At 38.8% G+C, this 27,028-nt stretch overlaps 1 protein-coding gene across 1 annotated transcript; it reads right to left on the bottom strand.

Annotated features, from left to right (window-relative positions):
• Window positions 1-1,317: 1,317 nt before the first annotated feature.
• On the bottom strand, window positions 1,318-25,038 carry LOC149072449 (growth arrest-specific protein 2-like). The gene is made up of 7 exons (XM_089246581.1): window positions 24,862-25,038; window positions 18,528-18,901; window positions 8,002-8,123; window positions 6,634-6,775; window positions 6,026-6,336; window positions 4,365-4,463; window positions 1,318-1,779 (listed from the first exon to the last, which is right to left on the bottom strand). The coding sequence occupies exons 2-7, from the start codon at window positions 18,646-18,648 to the stop codon at window positions 1,543-1,545; spliced, it is 1,032 nt and encodes a 343-aa protein (XP_089102707.1). The 5' UTR covers window positions 18,649-18,901; window positions 24,862-25,038; the 3' UTR covers window positions 1,318-1,542.
• Between the last annotated feature and the right edge of the window lie 1,990 nt (window positions 25,039-27,028).

Here is a 27,028-nt window from a genome sequence, read left to right as displayed (position 1 = left end):
GTAGCTCAGACTTCTTCAAACTTTTTTTTCAGTCACGAGCACCCTGTATCCGTCATCAAAAGAAAAGCCCACTTATGGCAAGTTTGACATACGAATGCATGAAATCAGGATGATTTCAATCCTTGAATGCAATTCCTCCAAGGTGTTAAATTGGATCGTTAATCAAGTGCTCGCGAGAACGAAATCGGACACGAGCATCGAGCACTCTGGCTACTTCAGGGAGCACCATGGTGCTCGCGAGCAACGGGTTGAAGATGCCTGTCGTAGGTCATCGTTGTTGCTCCACTCATTTTCGCCCCAGTGGAACATGGTTTAGGGGGATTTAGTTGAGGAGGGGAATTGATGAAGAAATTTACACAAAAAAAATTTCAAGCACTTATAAGCACTTGGAAAATGGTTATTGTTTTTTTTTCAAGGATCTTTAAAGACTTGAAAATGAACTTTTTTTTTTTCAAAGACTTTCAAGGATTGTACAAAGCTTGTCGGAGGACCCAGGGTATTTGGGGGGAACACTCATACTTCCAACACAACTCAATCGGTAGTAAATTGCCTATTACGATAGACCGGAATTGTGATCAGTTTGAATGAATGAATGTCTTCCAGAGACTCCATAAATTTGGGGTGTTTTTTTTTCAGATTTGACGCATTCCCCTTCCATAACCCATTATTTATCATTACCCGGAAACTGTTAGATATGAGACAGAGTTGCTGTGGTGTTTTATGAGTTACTTACCCTGACCCGGCGAATGTGATTCACCATAAGGGGTTCTCCGAAGGGAGCCTTTATTTTCTCAATTTAAAAAAAAAATTACATATGTTAAAATATATATACATTCTATCCCCGGAGCACCATTGGCCCGAGGTTAACAATTCGCTATGGTGTTTTATGCCCCACTTGAGCCACGCATCTTCAACCCGTTGTGGCACCACGGTGCTCCCCGATGTACCCAGAGTGCTGGATGCTCGTATTCGATTTCGCGCTCGCGAGCACTTGATCAACGTTCCAATTAAAACACCTTGTAAAAATTGCGTACAAGGATTGAAATCATCCTTATCTCATACATTTGTATGTTAAAGTTTCCGTAAGGCTGCTCTTCTTTTGATGACGGGTACAGGCAGTGCTCGCGACTGTAAAAAGGTTAAAGACCTCTCTGACTTAAGCTCATCAATCACCCCCTTTCGTTTGGCAGTTTATATAAGTGCAGTTCACCCTGTATTTACTCAACTCACTTAGCATTATCTAACAAAGCTCGAAATCAGAAAATACCAAAAATCACCGACAAACGGCTCAATATTTGCAATAAAACAGCCACTTTTGATGAATATATTTATTTGGAATGAAAAGTTCTCGTGATGAATGTACGTAGATTATGCTCAGCGACATTGAGAGCACAAATATCGGAGCTTGATTTACATTTTATATATTTACTCATCTATATATATTTATATTTATTTATATGCATAGTGTCATGGACTTGAGAATGGAATGTACAAACAGCAAAACGTAATTGCTAGAAACTGACTAGGTTATACATCACGAATTCACGTGTTCTTCTTCTTAAATTCCAGAGTCGTTGGCGAGACCAAACCCTTATATTTGGCTTTTATTTGCAAGTAAGAGTTCGTCGATCCATTGCTGTTGAGGGAAATGCATTCATCTGAAAGACTGGCCTTCCTGTTGACAACAATTACTTCACAAGGCTCGTGACGAGACAAGAAGTGTTCTAGGGTATCCCATCCGCCGCCTACTCGAACCATAACGTGACGACCTTTAAGTAGCTAAATGAGATAAAATGCAATAAAATGAGCACTTGGCATAGATGTTACGGTAAATGTTATAAATCCGATTGCTATACCTATTTACCGGTTATTATTCCTAACTGCTGAACATTTTGTTGAGTTTTATAAATTTCCCTAAATTTGTCACTTTTACCGGTGGTTATGGTGATTACCCAAGCGTCGTTGGTAAAACATGATAAATCGTTCTATATGGTATACTTACTATACGTGATGATTCATACATATATTGTATCATTATATAGTGGTACGATCGTAAAATTTATTATCATTATATCGGGGTCCGACTATATTCATTACTCCTCGGCCACCTCGTTGGGCATTTTGCCTGTTGTGGCCTTGCATTTGCATATATACATACTAGACGCATCTGGATTTTTTTTTTCATATTTATCAAATTCGCCAATTATAAAGTATTTATCAAAATTTACCAATTACGACACTTGGTTATTATGCGTAATCGCCGGTAAAAATGATAATTTTTTTTTACCATCTATCAAATTTACCAACGACGCTTGGGTATTATGAATACTCACCAGTAAAAGTGATAATTTTTTCAAACTTACCAAGACGATTGGCAAGTATTCATAATAACCGATTTATCACGTTTATCGTAACATAGATACATATACATGTACAACGAAACGGCAAGGATAACAATGACTGCTGCAGAGCAACGAATCGGGCTTTTGTTTGCCAAAATATTTTAATGTTCAAGATTTCACTAAAGAACTTGGATACAGAGTTGTAGTTTCTCAAACTGAATGAACGCCAGAACTCTGCCACACCGGACTTATCCCGTTGCCGAGATTTCTTCCAGCCTAGCTTCGTGGCAGAGTCTAGTTTTCAAACTGTATTGACAAACATATCTGCATTAACTACAGTGGAACCTTCCCCTAACGGACACCTTTCTGATCCCCGGTCCCGTGGAATAGGGCTTTGGTGCATTTCACTCCCCGTTATTATTCAAAAGTGTTTGAAATATATCAAAAGTATCTGATTTAAATCGTACTTTTGATGATACTTTTAATGATACGTTTCAAGTCGATTCAAATCGAGATACCCTGTCTGTAAGTGTGCCGCGGTGTGATCACTTCCCAGTGATCTGGGAATCTGCTGCGGGTACCTCAAGGGATGTAAAACGGCTACGCGGGCGGCTTAATACTGTGGAACTGTGCCGCAGGTCACTGAAGTGATCTTTAAATATGCAGCGGGTCACTTCTCACGAGTAATCTGTAAATATGGCACGGGCCGCTTGAGTGATATGGATGGAACTGTGCCGTGGATTACTCGATCTGCAAATATGCCGCGGGTCATTAAAGTGATATGAAAATGTGTTGAGTACCATTTGAGTGATGTGAAACTGCACTACGGGTCACTTAAGTGTTCTGGAAAATGTGCTGCGAGCCACTTGAGTGATCTGTAAATATGCCGCGGTCTACTTAAGTAATCTGGGGATGTGCTGCGGCCCACTTGATGATCTGGGGATGTGCTGCGAGCCACTTCAGTGAAACGTAAAACTATACCACGGATCACTTGAGTTATCTAAAAGTGTGCCGCTGGTCGCTCAAGTGATCTGTGAGTATGCCGCGGGTGCCTTAAGGCAGTGTTTCTCAACCGCCGGGCCCTACCATAAGTCAAACCGGGCCACGAATGATTCGCTGTTTCATTTTTCCTCATTCATTTCCCATTAGTCGTGTGTATAACCGGGCCTTCCAATTACAAAAAAGAAATCAACCGAGGCGCGGGCTTCCAAAAGTCGAGAACCACTACCTTAAGTGATCTGGAAATGTGCCACTTAGTTCATTTCACAAAATTGGGTTTGAGGTCGCAGGTCACATGAAATGACTCCGACAGATCGGGCATGAACATCTACGATCTAGATCAGTGTTTCTCAACCGCCGGGCCCAGGCATCAGTCAAACCGGGCCGTGAGTGATTCATCGTTTAATTTTTCCCCATTCATTCCCCATTAGTCGTGGTGCTTATGACCGGGCCTTCCACCATAAGCGGAGATAGACTTGGAAGTCTGGGAGGCACGATGATGATGATGTCAATTCATATATACATGTATACGTTAGATCAGTCGACTCCACCTTTGACGCTGGGGGGAAGGGGGCAATGACCCCCCCCACGCCTTCCACTCGAAAAAAAATACTCAACCGAGCCGCGAGCTTCCAGAGGTTGAGAACCACTGATCAAGATAGCTTAATACGTACATATATAAATTTATGGGATGCGAAAATACTACTAATCCTTTTTTTTATTTCTCGTTTTTAACGTTTATATTCTCTCAAATAGCTCGAATTTTCGGCCTTATCTGTTTCCAGACTTTGACCTTGAATATAAACAGAGGCTATAAATCTTTTGCTGACTCTAAAATGTTTGTGAGGAAATCGGTTGAGAGAAGGACCGTAAAACACCGTTGAAAAATCTATGGCGCTGAATGAAGATTTACGAAATCCAAACATGCAATAAATCTGGGTTGACAGGAAGAGATATTTTAGATTAAAAGTAAAAACTTGAAGAAACAAAATGCACATAGTTTAAAATGTAATAGCATTTTACCCGAATAAAAACCTGCCTGCCACCAATGATATATTTTCCTTCAGAGATTCTTTTGATATTTGCATGGTCTTTGCCGACGTTTTTCGCTATTTTCATCACCTAAAATAAAAATATATGAATACATGAAATACGAACATATCTGTAATTGCTTTTATCATTTATCTTCATATAGTGTTACATATTTACACAAATTTCACCGCCCTTCTCCATTCTTTGTAGGGTGGAATCCCAGTGACTGAAAGTCAAACACATTAAAGTAGTTAGAAATTGACCAAAAGGTGATTTGATAAAGAATAACATGGTGTGTAAAAATCGATAACTCAATCCTTCTTCAGAACTATAAACATTTTAACTGAAATTTCGAAATAGAGTTGCTTAAAATTTGCATATGTAAGAAAATATTAGACATTCTATGGATTTTATATATACTTTGTTGTCTCTGGTAATTGTACAACTGAGCAAATGTAATGCAAAGACGAATAGTGTTTTACATATACCGAACGTAATGTCTTTTGATTGTTTTGAAAGTCAAAGAAAAATAACAGTTTTTACACTGTGTTTAGTCCAAATAATCAGTGACAGGAATATTCGATAATTAATTCATCTTGCACATGTTTCGATTTCAATTACCCATTGGAGTTGTGTAACTTTCTTCCATTTATCTAGTGTGAGTGTATTACAAGGTTTGTTCAAAAGTGTCCGATCATAATTTTTTGTGAGTGAACCAATAAAGCTAGGAAGGCGTGGTGTGGTTTCACGTATGTAGGTGATCCTAGTGCGCGTGCTTGAATTTTTCCTGCTTGCAGAAACTGCTAGTCGCCAGCAGACCGCTGATGAGTGAGGAAATGCAAGTGAACGCCATGTCGAATTTTCGTTTTTGACAAAATGGCGGCAAAAACTTGAACAACGCTACTGCAATAATCACGATGGAGCTGCCAATTGCAATGCAGAGCCTCTTAGTAATACTCCTTGGTGATGGTTGTGCCGTGTGGTGCATACACATGATGAACCACGCCACTGGGGTCACAGAAGACGATCAGCGTGATTTTAACATTGCATCTTCTAAAGAACAAATCGTCACTCAAAATGGAATGAACAGATCCCATGCTGATACTTGCCTTGTCTGAAAGTTCTCTGATCGTAATTCGATGATCCTGCATCACCGGAGTCCTCACATGGTCAAGAACGATCTCATTTCTAGATGTTGAGGGTGTAGCAGGACGTGCTTCACACTCCACTGATGTGCGGTCATCATGAAGCAGTTGTAGCTTACCCCTCCTTTATCGGTAGTGTGGTGCCTATTTCTTCATCTCCAAGGGTCTATTGAATCTTGTGGATTGTTTTCACTCGGGAATCGCCAAGCTTGACACAAAATTTAATGCAGTAGCGTTGTTCAAGTTTTTCCTGCCATTTTGTCAAAAACGAAAATGCGACGGTGGTCACTTGCACCTCCTCATTCATCGGCTGTCTGCCGGCGACTGGCAATTTCTGTAGGCAAGTAAAAATTAAAGCATGTGCGCTTCCTACATACGTGCACCAAACCTCCGCCTCCCTAGCGTCATTGGCTTATGCATGAAAAACTATGGTCGGATACTTTTTGAACAAACCTCGTAGTCATAACTATTTTCGTTTTAGAGATAAAAAATCAGAAAGAAACGTACCTTCTTGTCAAGTTCTGATAGTTTATTGCATGGCATAGATTTGGAATGAGACATGTCGTTCGATTTGTTATTCACGATGGTATCCAACGTATCGGTCGAAGTCTGGGAGAACTTTTGTGAGCTGACATACAAGGCAGATTCCGTCCTGCTACGAACCATACTAGACCTTGAAGTTCTTGAGATGAGACGCTCTTGCTCGCAGATTTCCTTTTCGAGCTGAACCAATCCTGGTGGCTCAATGTCATATTTTGACGCTAAACGGCCAATCTCCAGCAAACAAAGAACGACTGTGCGAGGTTGGGAGTGTAAAACTATACGGGAGAATTCAACTTATATAAGAAGGATGAAATTAAATTCTACTACATCACACGCATTTTCATGATACATTCTACTATTCTGATCTATACTTAAAAAAGACTAAAATTCACATGGTGTCAAGACAGGACAATAAGGCGGATAGAAGTCCAAATTCAATACGTTAAACCCTACCTTTAAAACTCCCATCAACATACGCATTTGACTGGCTTCTAAGATAAGAATGCCGTAACCATAACCACTGAACTTGAAAAAAAATCACTTTAAAATTAAAATGCACAATGCTTACTCACCTAATCCATCTGACTCAAAGATCAAAGCTTCATTGACACCTAATCTTCGACACCATTTTATGAAGTTCTCCGTATTATCTCGAGCATAGAAAGATTCCGATTTGGCGTTTTCCCAACACCTAAATCTCACCGAAGGAATACCCTAAAACGATAATGCAAGAAAAAATAAAACCGATCATTAAATTATATCAATATTGTTGACTTATAATGTCAAAAGTCAAAGCAATTTGCCGCGAAAAAGATGCAATCCCACTTTTATCAATTTTTGGCAAACTAAAAAAAAAGTTATAAACACAATTTCAATTTTTAATTTGCTTCAATAAAATTTTTAAAATTATTATTTATTGTTTTTCACATTATTTTGCTTCATTAGCGTGAAAAATATCTCTCATGGATCTTAGAGAGAATTTTCAAAGTTTGGAGCTACCTTCTTTTTCCTACGAAATTATTATTAATTACTTTTTAGGTAGATTTATTTTACATAAAAAAACTCGTAATACTGCGTTAGTATTTTATTTTTAAACTGCATAAGGAAATTACCATGAGGCAAAATTACTGTCTGTACTAGTTTAATTATTTCTCGGTGACATATGTGGCACACGTGTTTCCGATTCTGGAAACCCGCGTCGTCTCCGATTGGTTAAAAACCCGAATATCAACTTTTCTTATCTTGAAATTCGGGTTTTTAACCAATCGGAGACGACGCGGGTTTCCAGAATCGGAAACACGAGTGCACTATAATCGCACCCTTAGAGTAGATAACGAAGGCCGAGTACACACTGGACCGATACGATTAGCGATGCAGCCTGAAACTCGACACGGATTTATTTAAAAAAAACCCCTTAAATTCAGTTTTTAACCAATCCGTGTCGAGTTTCAAGTTGTCTCGCTTGTAGTATCGGCCCAGTGTGGAATTCGCTCAAGTCTTGCGTAAAGCCAGGTTTTCCTAGGAGCAAGTTTCTACAGCGCTTGCAGCAGCAGACGGCGCAGAAATTCTACTCCTAGGAAAACCCGGCTTGAAATCCAATTTCATTCTGTCCGACGTATTTTCGAGCCAGTTTCATCACGTCATCACGCCTTTGGTGGTTTGGGGTAGGTTATATTCAGTCTATAAAGAAGGAGGCAATTTTCCGCACCTGTGCTCTTCTTAATACAAACGAACAAGATATCGAGCTACTTCGAAACTGAAGCTTAGATGCATGTGATTCTTGCACCAATCAAAAGATTTCTTTACATGTGATAAGATTATAACTCTCAAATCACCCCGAAAAATAGGACTACTTCCTTTTGGGAGCAAAACCTTTCAATTATCAACCAATAAAACCGTTTTTTTTAATACATTCCTTCACATCAATAAATTTTCTTTACCTCAATGAGTCCTTTCTCCTTACATTCTTCAGCTTTCTTCACGATAAGTTTTGCAAGTTTGCAAATTACAACACCATTATCAAGTTTATCCATGAAGTTTTCAGCCGTTATATCTTGAACATCTGTAAAGTAAATTGATTTGACAATCTTTAGTTAATACGATCAAGCTTATGTGTACCATATCATAGCCTGAAATTCAATTCATGGTCACACAATATCAGTGAACACATATGACCTTTTTCATTCATCAAACGAGAAATAGGAAGGAAAAAACACATTAAAATTGCTTTGAATCCATAAAATAATCAATGACAAGACTTTTAAAAGGGTCAAGAGCGGAACTATGCCACGAATGGTCCTTCACAATCGAAAATGCAGAGGCCGTCAATTAAGAGACAATGTTGATATTACGTAGGCCATCCTTGAAAGAGGGATAGTCTCATCATGTTGAGGCCCAAGAAAAAGGTCTGTTGAGTTAACAAGGAAAGAAGGGGGCAAAGGTTATAAAGAAATAGCAGGGAGCACCCGAACTGAGAAATCCGACTTCCTCTTAAAAATGAAGAAGTTGAGGCAGACTTTTTGGAAAGCTAAGATGAAGCTAAAAATTACAAAATAATTATTTCTGTCCCGTCGGCGAATCAGTGATTCTAGGCGAATAAAATCCGTTATAAGAAGAGATACCTTAAAATGACAGGCTTAAATTTCTTAAGAATTTGAAATGAACTTGATAATGATACAAATATTGATAAAATTTTAAGCCCACCCCCTCAGGATCCCACAACAACACACCACACGTGCTCCTACGTTTCCTTCCTAGGATCATTCAAATACTAGTGTTTCTCAGCCTTTTTATACCTAAGGACCAGTAAAATGTCTGAAACATGTCAACGGACCCCTCTGAGAAGTGTGACTATAATATCCATATTTTACAGAACATTCTTGTTTTTTTTTTTGGTTGGACCGAATTTTTCATACAATTTTCTCGGTTTTTCAACGAAGTTCATTTTAATCTGGTTAATTAATCATCTTATCTGTTATCTTTACTTAAATTGTAAATGCGGATAATTTCTATAACTTATAGACAGCAAACAGTTATGCATATATATATATACAAATACAACGCCACAACAGGAAAATTGCCCAACGAGGTGGCTGACTTAAGAACATCATGGATACCCGAGCCATTTTTTGGAGGCCCTACCTACTACTACTACACCACACATGCACCCCGCCCACACCCCCCGCGGAACCCCCCAACGAATCGGTACATGCGGGAATGTGCGTGTACGTGTAGTGAAACCTGACGTGAAGTTTTGTTGTTTCTCTGTAATGCTTGTTATGTGTAGTGCTGCCATCTGCCACTAGTTTTTCTAACTATGAGTGAAGTGTTATGATTGAATGATTTATCGTTGTAGGACTGTTGCTCTCTGTGGCGAGACTTTTTAACGGGGAGATCGGCTCGCATTTGCGCCTTGAAGTTGGGAACCACAGAAAACCAACTTCAGCCGACCACCACTGTGGGGTTCGAACCCGGATCCTCGCATCGCGAGTCCGTCACTATAACCACTCGACCACCACAGCGGCCGTGTGGTTATAGTGTGTGAATATATATATATATATATATATATTCACACACATCCCCTTTATTTTTCATATTCAACGTTATTCACCGGGAACTGCAATTCACTGCGATTTCCTGTAGTCCCCTTCACTTACCTGGAACTGGTGGTTTTCCAGAAATTTCGTCAATATAATTGTCGATTTAACCGTTATATAGCAATGTTTCTGGCGACAATTGGCGTTGTCGTATGTCCTCTTGTCGCATTCAAGACCCTAATTTCCCGTATTTTTCATCAATAAAATGTGATCACCAGGGGTGTTCTGAATTTTTTTTCGTAAAATACATTTTTCCACTTCTATATTCGCAATAGTCCTTAATTTCAGTGACTTCAGCAACAATAACTGTACAGCCCCTTGCAACATGAATTACACATCTGAGCTCTACACGCTACTTGGGTACTTCTTTTCTAATTGGAAGTATGCTTAGGATCAACGGTTCACCAGAAGCCAGTGCATAAGTTTGATCCACGGACCTGAAGGCTAAAGCCCTGTCAGACTCCCTCCTTGTGAAAGGAGGGTGGCACTAACGGTGTCTAAACACTTTCATCTACGTGGAATAGTGGGTCAGCGAAACAGCGTCACAAGCCAAGACTAGCCAATTCTTCCAATTACTGTATAAGAGATTCAGCAGCCCACAAACGAGGGAAAGAAGGTTTTATAATAGTTTCATCGATTTGTTTCAGCCTTTCTGTGTTAAATAAATGTGAGTAAGCACATTTCCTAACTTCATATTTCTCAAATATTTGTTTCTGACGTAATCATTATTCTTTCTCCCTCTGGCATTGGTTGTCCAAAGACAATTCCCCTCTTTCAAATACTTACGTAATACTTGAATAACTTCCTTCCCTTTCCCGTGGAAAAATGTCCCGGATCTCTTGATCCGGAATGCCATTTAATTCCCGCGTCGATTTTTCTTTCACTTCATCCACATCGTTGAATCACTTTCATCTGAGAGCCATCATTGTCCGTGGGTAACGGAAAAATGTCGATCGGGTGAGTAGGGTGTGAGGGCACTAGACAGGGTGATTCAGAAAAGATGGGAAAAACTTTAAGAGGTGATAGTACACACCAATACAAACAATTGCCATCAAAGAATGCGTGGTCTAACATGAGACGCAAACGTGCCAGCGCGTTTCGAAACGGCCGCTCCGCAAGTTATAACATTATTCCTGTTGAAATTTATCGGGAGAAAAAGAGCACCATGCATGCAAATGTAACCAGGGGAAAAATGCAAATCTGCGTCACATTAAATAAAAGGCGTGGACGCCAGCCCTGTGAAGTTATCCCGTACGTTACAACTGTTAGAACACAAACACACACACACAGTTGCATGCTGGAATAACTTCACAGGGCTGGCGTCCGCGTCTTTTATTCACTGTGACGCAGATTTGCATTTTTCCCCTGGTTACATTTGCATGCATGTGTGGTGTTCTTTTTCTCTCGATAAATTTCAACAGGAATGGCGTTTTAACGTTTGCGGAGCGGCCGTTTAGAAACGCGTTAGCGTCTCATGTTAGACCATGCATTCTTTGTTGACAATTGTTTGTATTGGTGTGTACTATCACCTCTTAAAGTTTTTCCCATCTTTCCTGAATCACCCTGTAGAACCACTTTGTTCTTCACCAAGAGCTGTAGAACAGAGGAAACCATGTTGGGTTACATAGCTTTGTCATGGTAAAGGAACCAATTTTATACCAAAGATTATCTCTCTGCTCCTATAAGAACACATTAGGCACCCGGCGTTCTTCCCCAAACTTTGATGAAATTCCCTGGCAGATGTTTTTTCTTTGTTCAGAAATTTGAAGATTGGACGACTAAATTGAATTTATGTAATTTTCATCAAATAGAGAGAGCCTGTTCAAGTTTTTCCAAAGCTTTTCTTATTACTTCCTTGATGCTGCCGAAACGCTTGGATGCAGCTCTTTGGACGGGTGCTGTTTGGACGCCGGACAATCGGCCGGATCATTGCAATCGTTAATTAAGTCTTACTCATTTAGTGTGTATTCTTTAATAATAAATTTACGAACAATAAAACCTAGTTGTAATTAATTACGTCTTATTTATATAATGTTTACTCTAAATATATGTATAATAAAAAATGAATGTAAAAATAATAAAATTATGAGTGTAATGAAATATTTCATATCGCAGGATCAGATGTTAACCAAAGATTAAAATTCGATTTCGATCGTCTTCACCGGAATTAGCAATCAAGAATTTTTTGAAGTTCCCTGATAGATGCTCGTAGTTTTGGTAATAGATTTATTTAAGGTTAGCAACATGCCTATCGAACCAATAAAGCTGGCCGTCATGTGCAAAAATTTCTTTGTTGTGCTTCGCTAATACTGATTCAGCCGTGTTGAAATGAACAATGAAAACACCTTACAATGGCCGATGCTTGTAACGAAATGAAAGGTACATGACATCTTGACTGCTGATTCCAGTGAAGGTGATCGAAATCGAATTTTAATCTTTGGCCGAAGAGTATTCCATAACTTAATGATATTATTATTATTGTGATATCTAATATTGATCATGTGATATGAAATTGTTGTTGATATGTAAATGTGATGTGTAATACTACTGATAATGTGATATGAAATATTTTATTTTACTCATAATTTTATTATTTTATATTCATTTTATTGTGCATATATATTTAGAGTAAACATTACAAAATAATACGCAATTAATTAGCTACATAAATTTATTATTAAAGAATACACACCAAATGAATCAGACGTAATAATTAACGGTTGTAATGATCCGGCGTCCAAACGGCACGCATCCAAGTGCGTCGCGTCCAAACGTCCCCTGTACTCAACAGTAACAGGGGACACCCTGTATATACTGTATCAATGTGGAGCAGTCTCTCAACAAATACCTAAATTTCACGCACCCTCTTTGCGATGAATCATCTCAAAAATCGCCGGAAGCTATGAGTAGAAATACATGCGAAGGAGTACCAAGGACGAGCCACTTCACAGACTTATTCCCCTAGACACATTGGGTGATGTCTAGCCGCACGATCGATAGCTACAACGAGCGCTCGGATAATATTGCCATTTTGGTTGTTTTTCGAGTACCCCCTGCGAGCTATGAACCGAAACTTTTCTGTCCCTGTTTGGTAAACGATTCGTCAGCATTTCGACCTCAACCTAATTAGTTCTGAAGGGGTTGAAATCCTAGTTTGAATACGCACATCTTATCAAAGACTCCCGAAGCCACAAAGAAGAATATTTAGAAAAACCAGAAAGGGCTGGAAAAAAAATTACGAAAGAGCAGAAAGGACAGAAATTAAGAAATAACCAGAAAAGGGCGGAAATTCAGGAAAGAACAGAAAATAAAAGGTGTCGGGCAAAAATTCAGAAAAACAGGTATCTGGAAAAAATATTAAGGAAAGAGCGCAAGGAAGCGGGTAGAAATTAAGAAAAGAGCAGAAAGGGGCAAGGAAGCGGGGGGGCAATTCACGAAAGAGCAAAAAAGAAAATGTATTGGACAGAAATTCAGAAAAGAGCAGACAAAGACAAGAAAGCGCGCTAAAATTCAGGGAAAAGGCAGAAAAGGGCAAGAAAGCGGGCAACAATTCAGAAAAGGGCAAGCAAGCGGGCAGCAATTCAGAAAAGGGCAAGCAGGCAGGCAACAAAACCGAAGCACAGGAACTAATGTCCCCTTGCCGGAAGCGTATTTATGCTTTTGCCACCTGTGGGCTTGACGAATTTTGCCGCCCTTCACCCATTCTAGTCTAATTTTCTTGTTTTCTTCGAATTCACCACCCTGTGTTATAACTTGCTTGGCCTCTCAACCCCTTCCTGTAAGTACACCTGTGTCTCTTGAGTCACTTTTTTGGTCATGCTTGCACATTGTTTTGGCCACTCACATGTCACCAAACAGGTTTGCATACTGTTTTGGTCGCTCACATACTTGCACACGCTCTAGGTCACTCTTTTGGTTGCTCGCTGACGTGGTTTCTTGCTTTATGGGTCACTTTTTTGATTATTTACATATTTACACATGCTCTAGGTAATTCTTTTGGTCACTCACATGTTTGCACGCACTCTAGCTCACTGTTTTGGTTATTCACAATCTTGCACACTCTCTTAGGTCATTTTTTTGGTCACTCACTGACCAAGTGCCTAGCTGTCTGGGCAGAGGTGGATTTATTGAGGGTAAAACAAATTTTGCTGCTCTTCTCTCATTCTACTAATTTTCTTTGCAACTCATTCCTCAAATTTGCTGCCCCTCTGAGCTTCCGACTTTAAATACCTTCCTGCCCCTTGCCCCAATTTCAGAAAAATTACCTCCCCCAACCGGCATCTTATTATTAATTCGATATCGAATCTGTTTTGTCATTTTCTCACACGAAAAACCACATTAATTTACCCAGTTTTGTCGGACGCCATCCCTGACCTTGCGAAGTAGGAAATGGAAGATATTCAAGAACCACATAATAACATCGTAATAGAATAGAAAACGTGTCTAGAATCTTCTGGAAAGAAAAGTGTCACGCTTCTTCCTTTGTCGTCAAGGCCAACACACAGCTGGCAAATACAAATGGATGAGATAATTACATATGGACTAGGAAACTATAGTTGAAGCCAATTTTAAATAGACGTCCATCATGCAGACCTGAAATCGGAACCAGAGTCTCACAGCCGGAAATTGGTGCACTAATTATTCGGTAAGCACGTGGAACCGTTTTTTTTTTTTCTGACACCTCTAATGGTATTCTAGTATTTGATACCCAAGATGAAACTATTCTCAATAATCTCTGAATGAAATGAATAATTTAATATACACCGTCGTAAAGAAGTTCAATTTATACCGGTGTCGCTCGTTGCGCCATCTATTGATTATTCACGGCACTAGATATTATAAAAATGTCACTTTCGCACCCAAATATTTGCATTCTGTTGTATTCATTCCGTGGTAAACTATTGTCGTTTATTTAAATGCCGTGGAACTTCGATTATCCAAGGGGTGGATTACCTGGTAAGCAGATTAACCAGGGTACAAAAATGAAAAAGCTGAACATGAAATATGTTGGTCAGGGTAATTGTTGGTATTCTTAAGTAATGTTACTATTGCTCTTAGTGGTTAGAAAAAGGTATTATTATACAAGGTGATTCCGTAATTCCCTTTGCCACATTTTATTGGCGAACCGTTGATCCTAAAGGCATACTTCCAATCAAGAGATAGTATCCAAATAACGTGTAGAACTGATACGTCATTCCCATTTTGCAAGGAGTTGAGTTGTATAGTTATTAAAATATAAAAGTTAACTAGCAGCATAAACGAAAGAAAGAATTATTGCCCTTTAGTTTATGCTGTTTTTTGAATTCAAATATCTCAACGAATATTGCTTTTAGAAATGTGGATTTTTTTTTTTTTTTTTTTTTGCCTTAGGAGACACAGGGAAAAACTTTTTAATTTAGTCTTTTGAGGACAGGGTGTCCGTATGAAAAATTAATTTTTATATTTTAATAACTTTACAATCCTTTGCAACATGCATGACGTATCTGGGTTCTACAGATTATTTGGATACTTTTCCAATTATAAGTTATGCCTCTAGGACAGGCCGGCTAGACGGCTCAGTACCGGGCTCTGAGATCAGTCAAACCGGGAAGTGAGTGATTCATCATTTCATTCTCCCCATTTATTTCCCGTTAGTTAGTTTATGACCTCTTCAAAAAGTAATCTTCGAAAGGCCGCAATCTTCCAAAGGTTGAGAAATACCGCTCTAGCACCAACGGTTCGCCAGTAAACTGTGGCAAGGGGAATTATGGAATCACCCTGTATATTAAAGTTATGGTTTATCAGAATTATTCAAACTGGTTTTGCTTAAGCCCCCCCCCCCCCCCCATGAATAATGCCAAATGTATATATATATTTGGTTTATTAGTGGATTCTAGTACATATGCTACTGTTTAAATTTAGGGGATGAAACTAATAGTGAGAGCCGGGCGAATGCCCTCTTGTTGGTCCGGAAATGAGGCCCGGTTTTAACGGCAATTGTGTGATTGTCTAAATATTTTCTTATGTAATTTCACTTTTTTGAATTCAAATTGTGTAGTTTTCTTTGACGTAAAGAGCATGAAGATATGCACTGAATATTCAATTTAAAGCGACAAAATGCACATACAGGCTGTCCCATATTGTTTGCACAGCGGATATCTCTGCAACCGTTGATTTTAAAAACATACTTTTAATTACAAAAAGTTTTCAAAAGTTGACTTTTAAAAATATATTTTTAATTACAAAAAGACGTGTGGTCACTCAAAATGTCTAAATTTCCCTTTGGAAATATAAGATATTTTGAGTCTCTCAGTTTTAGAGTTTTGAGTCTCTTAGTACATCTTAAAAAATATATAAAACCAATTTTTATGCAGACCCTGTGTACTAAAACCTCCGATCAGTGAAATTTAGAGGCGGCTCTGAGAAATCATTTACAAAAAATTGCACAATTTTAACCCTCTATAGTTCACTCCCATAAAAACGTATTGAAATTTTTTTTCTTGAAAAATACGGATGCAACGGGGGTGCTGTTAGCACATATTTAAAACAATACATCGTCACAGTGATTTAATTACTTATAGTGGATTTTTTTAATCAGCTAAAATGGTTAATTAATGGTAAAATATGCAGTTTGCCTTGATTTTAAGGTTATTTATAAACAGATGAAATCTTGCTTAGCATAGTTGAATATAGTTGTTACCTTGAATTTCATTTCCAATTCAAGAATTGACTAAAATAAGGAATCAACTCTTTCTAAATGAAAAAATTATTGCACTTATATAACTGAGAATCTGATGTTGCCTCATCCTTTTGTAAAATAATATATATTTGAAAAAATATGTGTATATATCAGTAAATATATGTGTGTGTATACAGGGTGATTCAGAAAAGATGGTAGTAATTAACTACAACTATATTTTATTGTTCGTAAATTTATTATTAAAGAATACACACTAAATGAATAAGACGTAATTAACGACTGTAATGATCCGGCCGATTGTCCAGCGACCAAACGGCACGCGTCCAAGACTTTCGACAGCATCAAGGAAGTAATAAAAAAGAGCACTGGAAAATTTGAACAGACTATTTGATGAAAATTACTTACGTACGTTACAACTGTTAGAACGGTTGCACGCTGGAATAACTTCACAGGGATGGCGTCCACGTCTTTTAGTCAATGTGACGCAGATTTGCATACGGTTTCTTCTTCTTCCTCAGGTTACATCTGCATGTGCATGGTGTTGTTTTTCTCCCGATAAATTTCAACAGATATGCCGTTTTAACGTTTGCGGAGCGACCGTTTTGAAACGCGCTAGCGCGTTTGCGTTTCATGTTAGACCCTGCATTCTTTGAGGACAATTGTTTGTATTGGTGTGTACTATAACGTCTTAAAGTTTTCCCATATTTTCTGAATTACCCTGTATATGTGTATATCCCCATTTCCCATACTTTGATCAAACTTGGTGAATTTTTTTGCCCATTTTTGATTCCTCCCCTCCCTTGGGGTCATTCAAGTATTACGTCAGCATCGATGGGGGGAGGGGGTTTCAGATTTGCTGACTTTTGATGACAAGGGGGAGGGGGTTTGGATGATACTTACGCCACCACCCTTTATGATAATATGAAATATTCTTAATGGCATCTTACTAGGTGCGCCATAAACGAGAAAAACCTTTCGATAGTTTGTGGACACACCTGAAGTAACATTCCCCCTATTGATAAGTCCCCTACAGAGCCACTTTAGTGATCTCTAAATGTTTCGCGGATCGAAGTGATCTGGAAATGTGTCCGGGACGCTTAAGTGCAGTTGAACTGTGTCACGAATCACTCAAGTAATCCGTAATTATGCCGCGGATCACTTAAATAATCTTGGAATGGGCCGCGGGTAACTTGAGTGAGATGTGCAACCGCACTGGGTGCTTAAGTGCTCTAAAACTGTGCAACATGTCACTCAAGGGATCTCTAAATGTGCTACGGATCGCTTCAGTGTTCTGGAACTGTGTCACGGGTCACTTAGCGATCTGTAAATGTGCCGCTTAGTTCATTTTGACAAAATAAGGTTTGAGGGGCCAGGCCACATCAGATAACCCCCAGGGCCATATTTGCCCGCTAGCCAAGGGTCTACCATATATGACTTGGAGGGTGGGTAACAATGAATTTCTTAAAAATAAATATTGAGTTCTTAGCCTTCAAATAGCATTGAAATTAACAAAAATTGATTATAACAACACATATAAAGGGATCTTCTTCCGAAATTTTAATTTAAAAAATATATTTTTGCTTTAGAAAAATGTTTTTTGATTGCCAGGGAGTGGGTCATGAGCACCCACCCCATGTCCCCCCCCCCTCCTCCGCGTATGTCTCTGATATCCCACTAATATGCGTAAGGAGGCAGAGCTGAGGACGAAATTTTGCTGACAAGGGAGGGGGGGAGTCAAAACTGGCTAAAAATTTGCTGACGTAATACTTGAACGGCCCCTTTCACGTAAAAACGTTTTTAAATTATACGCGATACTTGTTTTTTTGACATTATAATTAGATATCTGTGTTGTCACTACTATGAATTAATGTTATCGTTATTGATGCATTGTAACATTGCAATAAGCTAATACCCAAACAATAAATATTCAATTCAAATTCACTTATATAACCGTATTTCTGTACAATGGACTAAATGATGGAATGACACTAAATGATGTACTTTCTAAAATCTAAAATACCAAAAAAATTGAGAAAATAAATAAGTATAATGGGTTTTTTTGACCCTAAATGTTCCATCTATATTTAAATATACACGGAACCATAGAGGGTTAAATACAATATTTATAGAGATATTTGACTACTGTAATTTGATTGTGGGTAAATATATCTCATTACCTCAGCATACTTACTCAAAGTCTTATTCAGCCATTCCGCCAAATCTTCTCTCAATGGTATCAAGTGTTGCTCCTGTTTCATAGCTATTTTGTGATGCAGGGAATCGATCTCTCTATCTTTCACACACGTCGCCATATCCACTGTATCGCTTGTTTTTCCGATAAATCTTACGATCGGGTGTCACTGTCCACCAGCGACAAACAACAACCGTGTTTATGTCTGTTGACGACAAGAAATTCCGTTATCGCAATTCTCTAATATTGACGAGATTAAGTACCAGGACTGGACTCCCATGATGTTCAATGAACAGGCTGGAGATCAAACAACGGACAATGATGGTGGATAGATCAAATAACTTTGGTCGTTACATCACGGAATATCTGTGCTCCTGGAAAAAAAAACGGATAAAATTGCGATATAGTTTTCGAATACAATAAATTTTCATCAAAATTTTTACAACACGTGCAAGCAATACCATGTTATATTACCATGACGGGAAAAAACAGCTGGGGCACATACTTGGTATCAAGTTGAATAGAATAGGGCATTGTCGTGCAGGTATTGTGTTCCCACGTGAAACCTGCACAACTCCTCCCCAAGGAACACTCTCTCGAAAAGGGCCATTTTCATGGATGTGACCCTCCCCGCCCCCCATAGTTCGTTCCTTTCCTTTGTGTTCATGTTCAGCCATTCTTCCTGCCCAGCAACAGTTCCTCTCACTCATACTTTCAAGTACAAAACCTGAACTGCATCCTTCAGCAAATGTAGGCTACGTATAATCAGTGGCGTATTTACAGGGGCTTAGCACAAGGCCCAGGGCAAATGCCTAGGCAGGCATAGCCCAGGGTGCGCAGTCTGGAGGGACAGTAGGTTTGAAGAATGAGTTGCAAATAAAACTGGAAGAACGGAAGAAGGGTGGAAAAATTTGTATGGCACACCAAAAATCAACCTCTGTAGAGAGAACGGACTACGTCAGTGAGTGACCAAAGAAGTGGCTAGAGAGCCTGCTAGCATGTGAGTGACTATAAAGGTGACCTAGAACAGCGGTTCACAACCTTTGGAAGCTCGCGGCCAGATTGAATTCTTTTTTTTTGAATGGAAAGCCGTCTTAAACACGACTAATGAGAAATAAATGGGAAAATTGAAACGTTGAATTGCTCACGGCCCGGTTTAACTAATGCCTAGGCCCGGCGGTTGAGAAACACTGACCTAAAGCATGTGCAAGCATGTGAGTAGCAAAAGGTTGACCTAGAAAGCCAGGGACCAGGTCAACGACAACCAAAAGAGTGATCTAGAACGTGTGCAAGCATGTTTGTGACCAGAAGAGTGACTTACAAGATACAAGCGTATTTACAGGAATGAGTCTAAGGGTGTTTTAGTACAGCGCGGAGATTCGAGGAACGAATGATCAAAACAATTTGACTAGAATGGGAGAAGAGTGACAAAAGGTCTTGCAGCCCACAGGCGGCAAAACCGTAAAAAAATCTACTTCTGCGTATAATGATTTATGGACCTATATTTTCGCTGATGAAACTATGAAATTCTTATTATGTGAATCATTAAGGATTCAACACCAGAGGTCGCTGTCAGCCTTCTTTATATTACTCGTTTCTAAGTAATAATCGGATAATTACAGCAAGAAAACTCGTATTGAACACACAGACATTGATACATCGGATTACCACGCGTGTCATTGGTAGGTGTTTTATTTTAATGCATGGCCTATCTGGGAGCAGCCCGGGAGCCTCATGAAAATGAGATCTGGTGATGCCCCTCCCACATCCTGTAGCAAACTCCTAGGAGCGATTAAATTATCGGGGATTCTCCATGCCAGACTTTTTATGGGGCCCCTTATACTGAATTTAGAGTGTAAAATTTTTTTTTATGAGAATCGTCCTGGGCTCCGAGCACTGTCAATCCAGCCTTGTGGGCAGGGACAGCTCAAGAAAAAATCCCTACCCGTGCGAGACCAATTTTTGGCCCTTTCAACTTGAATTTGGCGGCCCTCTTTGAACGGCGCCCCATGCGGCAGCACGATCCGAGAGCCACCTGTGCTTGTATAGGCCATGGATCTGGTTAAAATTTTCGAAAGTAAGCATGTGAATTGGTATTTAGGATTTTCTAGCTAGGTCGGGTTCTCCTTTTTCCAGGGCGCCCATGACGCTCTTTTTATGCTCTTTAGACGGCTCTGGATGGTATGAATTCCGCAAGAAAAAAAAAACTACGAAAAATTATATAAACTTAGTTTTGTGGCAAAAACATAAGAAAAGGGGGCATTTTTATAAGAAAACCAGAGCGGAAAGGGCAATATTACAAAAAAATACGGGAATATCCTGTTTACGAGTCCGAACAATGAGCAAGTTGTGCCGTCAAACATGTAATAAATCTCGTTTTGCACCGCCGAGCATTAATAGAATAACAGACAAACATTCCCTAAATGTAATCAGCTGAAAAATTCTGGGAACTTTTTGAGAAAACACCGTGAAATGGGAACCAAAAGTGATGTGTAAAAAAAAATGTGTCGTTATATCCGAGTGAGTTGCGCTTTCATCGACGTAATAAGCAAGGTTCATTAACAGCATTCCCTATGGAAATCAACCAGGACCATAAATTATTGACGTTATAGCCGAGGTGTCGTTATAACCGAGTGTGACAGTCAAACTTTAACTTTACAAATACAAATACAACGCCACAACAGGCAAATTGCCCAACGAGGTGGCTGAGTTAAGAACATCATGGATCCCGAGCCCCTACCCACTACTGCTACCCACACATGCACCCCCACCCCCGCGGAACCCCACCAACGAATCGGTACATGCGGGGATGTGCGTGTACGTGTAGTGCTACCTGACGTAAAGTTTTTGTTTCTGTGTAATGCTTGTTATGTGTAGTGCTGTCATCTGCCCCCAGTTTTACAAACTATGAGTGAAGTGTTATGGTTGAATGATTTATCGTTGTAGGACTGTTGCTCTCTGTGGCGAGACTTTTTAACGGGGAGATCGGCTCGCATTTGCGCCTTGAAGTTGGGAACCACAGAAAACCAACTTCAGCCGACCACCTTTGGTCCATATTTGGTACCATATTTGGTCAATAAAAACCAAAAATATAATGAAAAGATTGCAAAAATTGCTTTTTACAGCTTCTATCATCCCTGGGGCAGGGCCGTCTTAAGAGCATCATGGGCCCCCGGCCGAGTGATATTTCTCAGACTCTACCAGGCAAATTCTTGAAAATTTCAACCAGATTTCATTTTTGTGAGGCCCCTTTACTCTTGAGGCCCCCAGGCGGTGCCTGGATGGGCCCATGCCTTAAGACGGCACTGCCCTGGGGGCCCCCTAATGCTCATTCAAACTCGGGCCCAGGCTAACAAGTATGCAATATGATTCCTCTATTGAAGTAACACAAATTTTAAGATAATTATTAATCGGTATTCATATAATTTTATTCAGTAAAGAATTATACAGGGTGTCCTGTACTGTAAGTGCTAATGCGGCCTTCATATGATCAATCGTCCGTCGTAGAGGTATAATTCCAATTTAAAAATTGCTCAAAAGGCGTTCAAAAACTACCCTGTACCAGTTTTGAGAGTGTGTCACAAAATAAAAAATCTAAATTTTTATACGGTCAATGTATCAAAAAAGTATCAAAAAATCCCTTGCCTACTAGAATTCAGCGTCGTCAATTTGGCTTCGTGTCTCAGCAAACATATCACCAATGACACCAATTTCAAAACTGAAAAATATCGATTCTTTCGTACCTAAGTACAGACAATACTCAAATACACCCAAAAATGGAAAGTTTAAAATCATAGCACAACTCCTGCACCAGCTAGAGAAGACATTTAAACATTTAAATCGCTCTCAAAACCACTGAGAATTTAATCCCGTCAATATATATATATGTGGGTACATTTATATCATTGATGATACCAGTTTTAATAGATACTGCACTTAAATGCCTAGAAATATTCAATGTTTGTAATTGATTTTTTTTTTGTACTCAACAAAAAGCATACCGGAAAATAAAGCACTTACAATCGGAATACGGTACTGTAACAGCTTAGTACACTGGGCATTTAATGCCATTAATTTGGGTTCCTGTGTGTACTTGGTACATCTATTCCACCAATGACACCGGTTTTAATTGATACTGTACTTGAATACCTAAACAGATTCGATATTTCTGTTTTTTTTTTGCACCTACGGGTGTGAACATAGTGCGCATGTATTGCCGATTCTGGAAATCCGAATCGGCTCCGATTGGTTAAAAACCCGCATTTCAAGCTAAAAAAAAAGTTGAAATTCGAGTTTTTAACCAATCGGAGACGACGCGGGTATCCAGAATCGGATATACGGACGCACGATGTTTACATCCTAACACCGGAGAAATACCGGAAAACGGAAAGCTTACAATCTCTCACAACACAGTACTGTACTAGCCCTGTACAAAAAATTCAATCCATAATCTAGCATTTAATACCATTAATCTGGGGCTTCCTCTCTCTTCTGTCAATGTAGGTATTTAGATTTTAAAAATCGATAACAGTAATATACTGTACTTCAATACCTTAACAGATTCCATACCTCTAAAAAAAGTACTTACATTTTTGTACCCCAAACGAGACCGGACAGTACCGAAAAATAGAGGGGTGATAATAAAAATACTGCACTGTACAAGCAGCAAAAAACATTTTTCAAAATCCCTCACCCACTGGGCATTTAATGCCCTCAACCTGCTATCCCCTAACAGGAGACGGTACAAGGAAACAAAAGCTTGCAATCATAATACAGTACTGTACCCATCTCAGTGCAAAAAATGTCATCTAAAATCTTGCATTTATTACCATCAGTCTGGCTTCCTGTCAGAATCAGAATATTATACTAATACTACCAATCAGTCGGCATATTTATACCAGCATATCACCAACAACGGCAATTTTAAATGGTACTGCACTTAAATCAGGGGGCGTAAGTAGAAGGGGGCAGGGGGGCAACTGCCCAGCGCAGCAAAATTTAGGGGGTGGCAATTTTAGGTGGGAACAAAGAACACCGTGTTGTAAAATTACCGAATTTTAAAGTTGTGGGGCCGGTAAAATAATGTTTGCCCCAGACAGCAAAAATCCTAGTTACGGCCCTGCTTAAATACCTAAAGAGGTTTGGTGCCTCTAGAAAAAATATATTGATTATTTTCTGCACCCCAAATAAACCAGACAAGTACAGTACCGTTCGGTACAGTACCGAAAAAGAACGATCTTGACAATCGAAAATACGGTACTCAGCTCAAAACAAAAAACATTTTCCTAAATCTCTCACCCACTGAGCATTTAATGCCCTCAGTCTGGCTTCCCTGTTTGTACTTGGTACATCTATTACACCAATGACTAATTGATATTGTACTTGGGTACCTAAACAGATTTGGTGGTTCAAAAAAAAAATTATTGATCTTTTTTTATTTATTTCTGCAGCTAAAAAAAGACAGTTCAAGTAAATGAAAGCTTGATCACATCAATTATAACATAATACTGTACTAGCTCAGTACAAAAAAGTGCAATCCAAAATCAAGCATTTAATACTTCCACCAATTTGGCTTCCTGTCAGTGTAGATATTTACATTTTACAACACCAATGACAGCAGTATTAAATGACACTGTACTTAAATACCTAAACATATTCGACACCTCCAAAAAAAATATTGCTTTTTTTTCGTACTTCAATCAAAACCGGACAGTACCGGGAAATGGAGAAGTTACAACAGACAAAATCAAAATACGGTACTGTAGCATTAGCAAAAACATTAATGCAATCAATCTGGGTTCCCTGTATGCACTTGGTACATCTATTCCACCAATGACACCCATTTCAATTGATACTGTACTTAGACACCTGAACACATTTGATGCTTTAAAAAAAATATTGATTTTTTTTTTTTGCAGCTAAAAGAAGACAGTACAAGTAAAAAAAAAAAGACAATCATAACACAGTACTGTACTGTAGCTCAAGTATTAAATGGTAACAATCTGGTATTAAATCTGGCATTTCATACCATCAATCTGGCTTCCTGTCAGTGTAGTTATTTATATTTTACAACACCAATGATAGCAATATTAAACAATACTGTACTTTAATACCTAAATATATTCGATACCTTTAAAAGATATTGATTATTTTATGTACCGGACAGTACCGGAGAACGGAGAGCCGACCTACAGTACTGTACCGGCTCAGTACATGATCATCATCTCCACCGGGAAGCTGTCTCCCTCTCTCTTTTTCCCATGTCCCGTATCAATACCTTTTTTTTTTATGTCGGTACAGACGTATTTAGGAAAAGAAAAAAATGTTTCCTTACCTTTTGTTTAAGTGTATAAATTATCCATCAAACATGAAGTGACATGTCAAGAATGAAGGGAAATGAATGATAAAATTGAATCTTGCCATGGATGTGCCGCTAGTTTTGATCTTTTCTCTCTCTCCTAATTGAGAGCTTCTTGATCTTCCAATTCATCCAGTGATGCTGATGCATTCACAGGCACAGAAGCAGATGCGGGAGGGCAAACCCTCAATTCGCTGTTTGCAGCGCCATCTGGCGAGTAGCAGTCGAGACAATAGCCAAATAACGATTCCATCGTGTGTGTGAATGGTTAATTAGTATATTTTATATAATCTCCCTCTATAATTTTTTCCCTATGTGTCATTACCCAGAGCCGCCCGTGTGGCAGGTGCGGTTCTTCTTCAATTATTTCTCTCACCAATTCTAGAATTATTTGTTGCATTGGTTATAAAATTTTCATTAATTCTGTAATTATTTCTTCTGTTAATTCTGGAATTATTTCTTTCAATTCTGGAATTATTTCTTTCAATTCTGGAATTATTTCTTCTGTTAATTCTGGAATTATTTCTTCTGTTAATTCTGGAATTATTTCTTTCAATTCTGGAATTATTTCTTCTGTTAATTCTGGAATTATTTCTTCTGTTAATTCTGGAATTATTTCTTTCAATTCTGGAATTATTTCTTCTGTTAATTCTGGAATTATTTCTTTCAATTCTGGAATTATTTCTTTCAATTCTGGAATTATTTCTTTCAATTCTGGAATTATTTCTTTCAATTCTGGAATTATTTCTTCTGTTAATTCTGGAATTATTTCTTCTGTTAATTCTGGAATTATTTCTTTCAATTCTGGAATTATTTCTTCTGTTAATTCTGGAATTATTTCTTTCAATTCTGGAATTACTTCTTTCAATTCTGGAATTATTTCTTCTGTTAATTCTGGAATTATTTCTTTCAATTCTGGAATTATTTCTTTCAATTCTGGAATTATTTCTTCTGTTAATTCTGGAATTATTTCTTCTGTTAATTCTGGAATTATTTCTTTCAATTCTGGAATTATTTCTTTCAATTCTGGAATTATTTCTTTCAATTCTGGAATTATTTCTTTCAATTCTGGAATTATTTCTTCTGTTAATTCTGGAATTATTTCTTCTGTTAATTCTGGAATTATTTCTTTCAATTCTGGAATTATTTCTTCTGTTAATTCTGGAATTATTTCTTCTGTTAATTCTGGAATTATTTCTTCTGTTAATTCTGGAATTATTTCTTTCAATTCTGGAATTATTTCATTCGTTAACTCTAAATTTTCATCAATATTTTGGAATTATTTCTTCCGTTAATTCTGAATTTTCAACTCAATTTTCTCTAAAATTATTTTCTTCGTTAAATCTGTTTTTCAGACTATTAATTTACAACAGGATAGCCTGTGAAAAATCTGATCTAAGGCCCCACCAAAGACACCAGCCTAGGGACCCTGCTCCAGGATGTGCGAATGCTTAAGCGGTGCGAATGTACAGCCTCATCCGGCCGCAAAAAATTAGGGCCAGGCGCCCGAATAAATTTTATGAGGGGGCTGTGCCCCCCAATAATTAATGAAAATAAAATGCTAAAAATGCAATGCACCTCCCTCTCCTGCGTACGCGCTTGAGTACCGTATATATTGGGACGACCAGCAACCTTCAGCCTCCCCCCCCCCCCAATGTTTCTCCATGTCGGTGCCTTTGGGCCAGAGGCGTACGGGGGCAATTAGTGGGCTATAGCCCAGGGCGGAAAACTTGAGGAATGAGTGGTCGAGAAAATTTGTGGAATGGGAGAAAAGCGGTCAAAATTTGTATAGCCCACAAGTGCCAATGCCGTCTTAACGCATGGGCCCACCAGAGCACTGCCCAGGCGCATCGAGTGCAGAGGGGGGCTGCATGAAAATTTGCTCTGTTTAAAACTTTCGAAACAAGAATGTAAATTAGTAAGCAGGCATTTCTAGCCAGGGGTTGGGGGCCTCAGAAAAATCATCCATAACTCTCTTCAGACAGCCCTTACAGGTAGCAAAACCATAAATTCGTCTCTGCCTAGACAGTGAGGGACTGGATCAGTCAATGACGAAACCAGTGACTTGAAGAATTTTCAAACATATGCGTGACCAGAAAAGTGACCTAAAGACAGGGCCGCGATTAGGAGAGAGCGGGGGGGG

This window comes from Pholcus phalangioides, unplaced genomic scaffold (assembly GCF_987345545.1).
Source record: "Pholcus phalangioides strain wild (caught in Gottingen) unplaced genomic scaffold, Ppha-v1.0 ptg000017l_1, whole genome shotgun sequence".
Lineage (NCBI taxonomy): Eukaryota > Metazoa > Arthropoda > Arachnida > Araneae > Pholcidae > Pholcus > Pholcus phalangioides.
The sequence above is the reverse complement of the archived record's forward strand: the minus strand, read 5'-3'. Positions and strand labels throughout refer to the sequence as shown.

Bases quoted from the DNA above. Each gene is read 5' to 3' on its own strand.
- LOC149072449 (XM_089246581.1), bottom strand. From the start codon at position 18,648: ATGGCGACGTGTGTGAAAGATAGAGAGATCGATTCCCTGCATCACAAA. The intron at 8,124-18,527 runs GTAAGTATGCTG...TTTACTTTACAG, and splicing joins ATGGCTGAATAAGACTTTGA to ATGTTCAAGATATAACGGCT. The intron at 4,464-6,025 runs GTACGTTTCTTT...TTTTTATTTTAG, and splicing joins TATCAGAACTTGACAAGAAG to GTGATGAAAATAGCGAAAAA.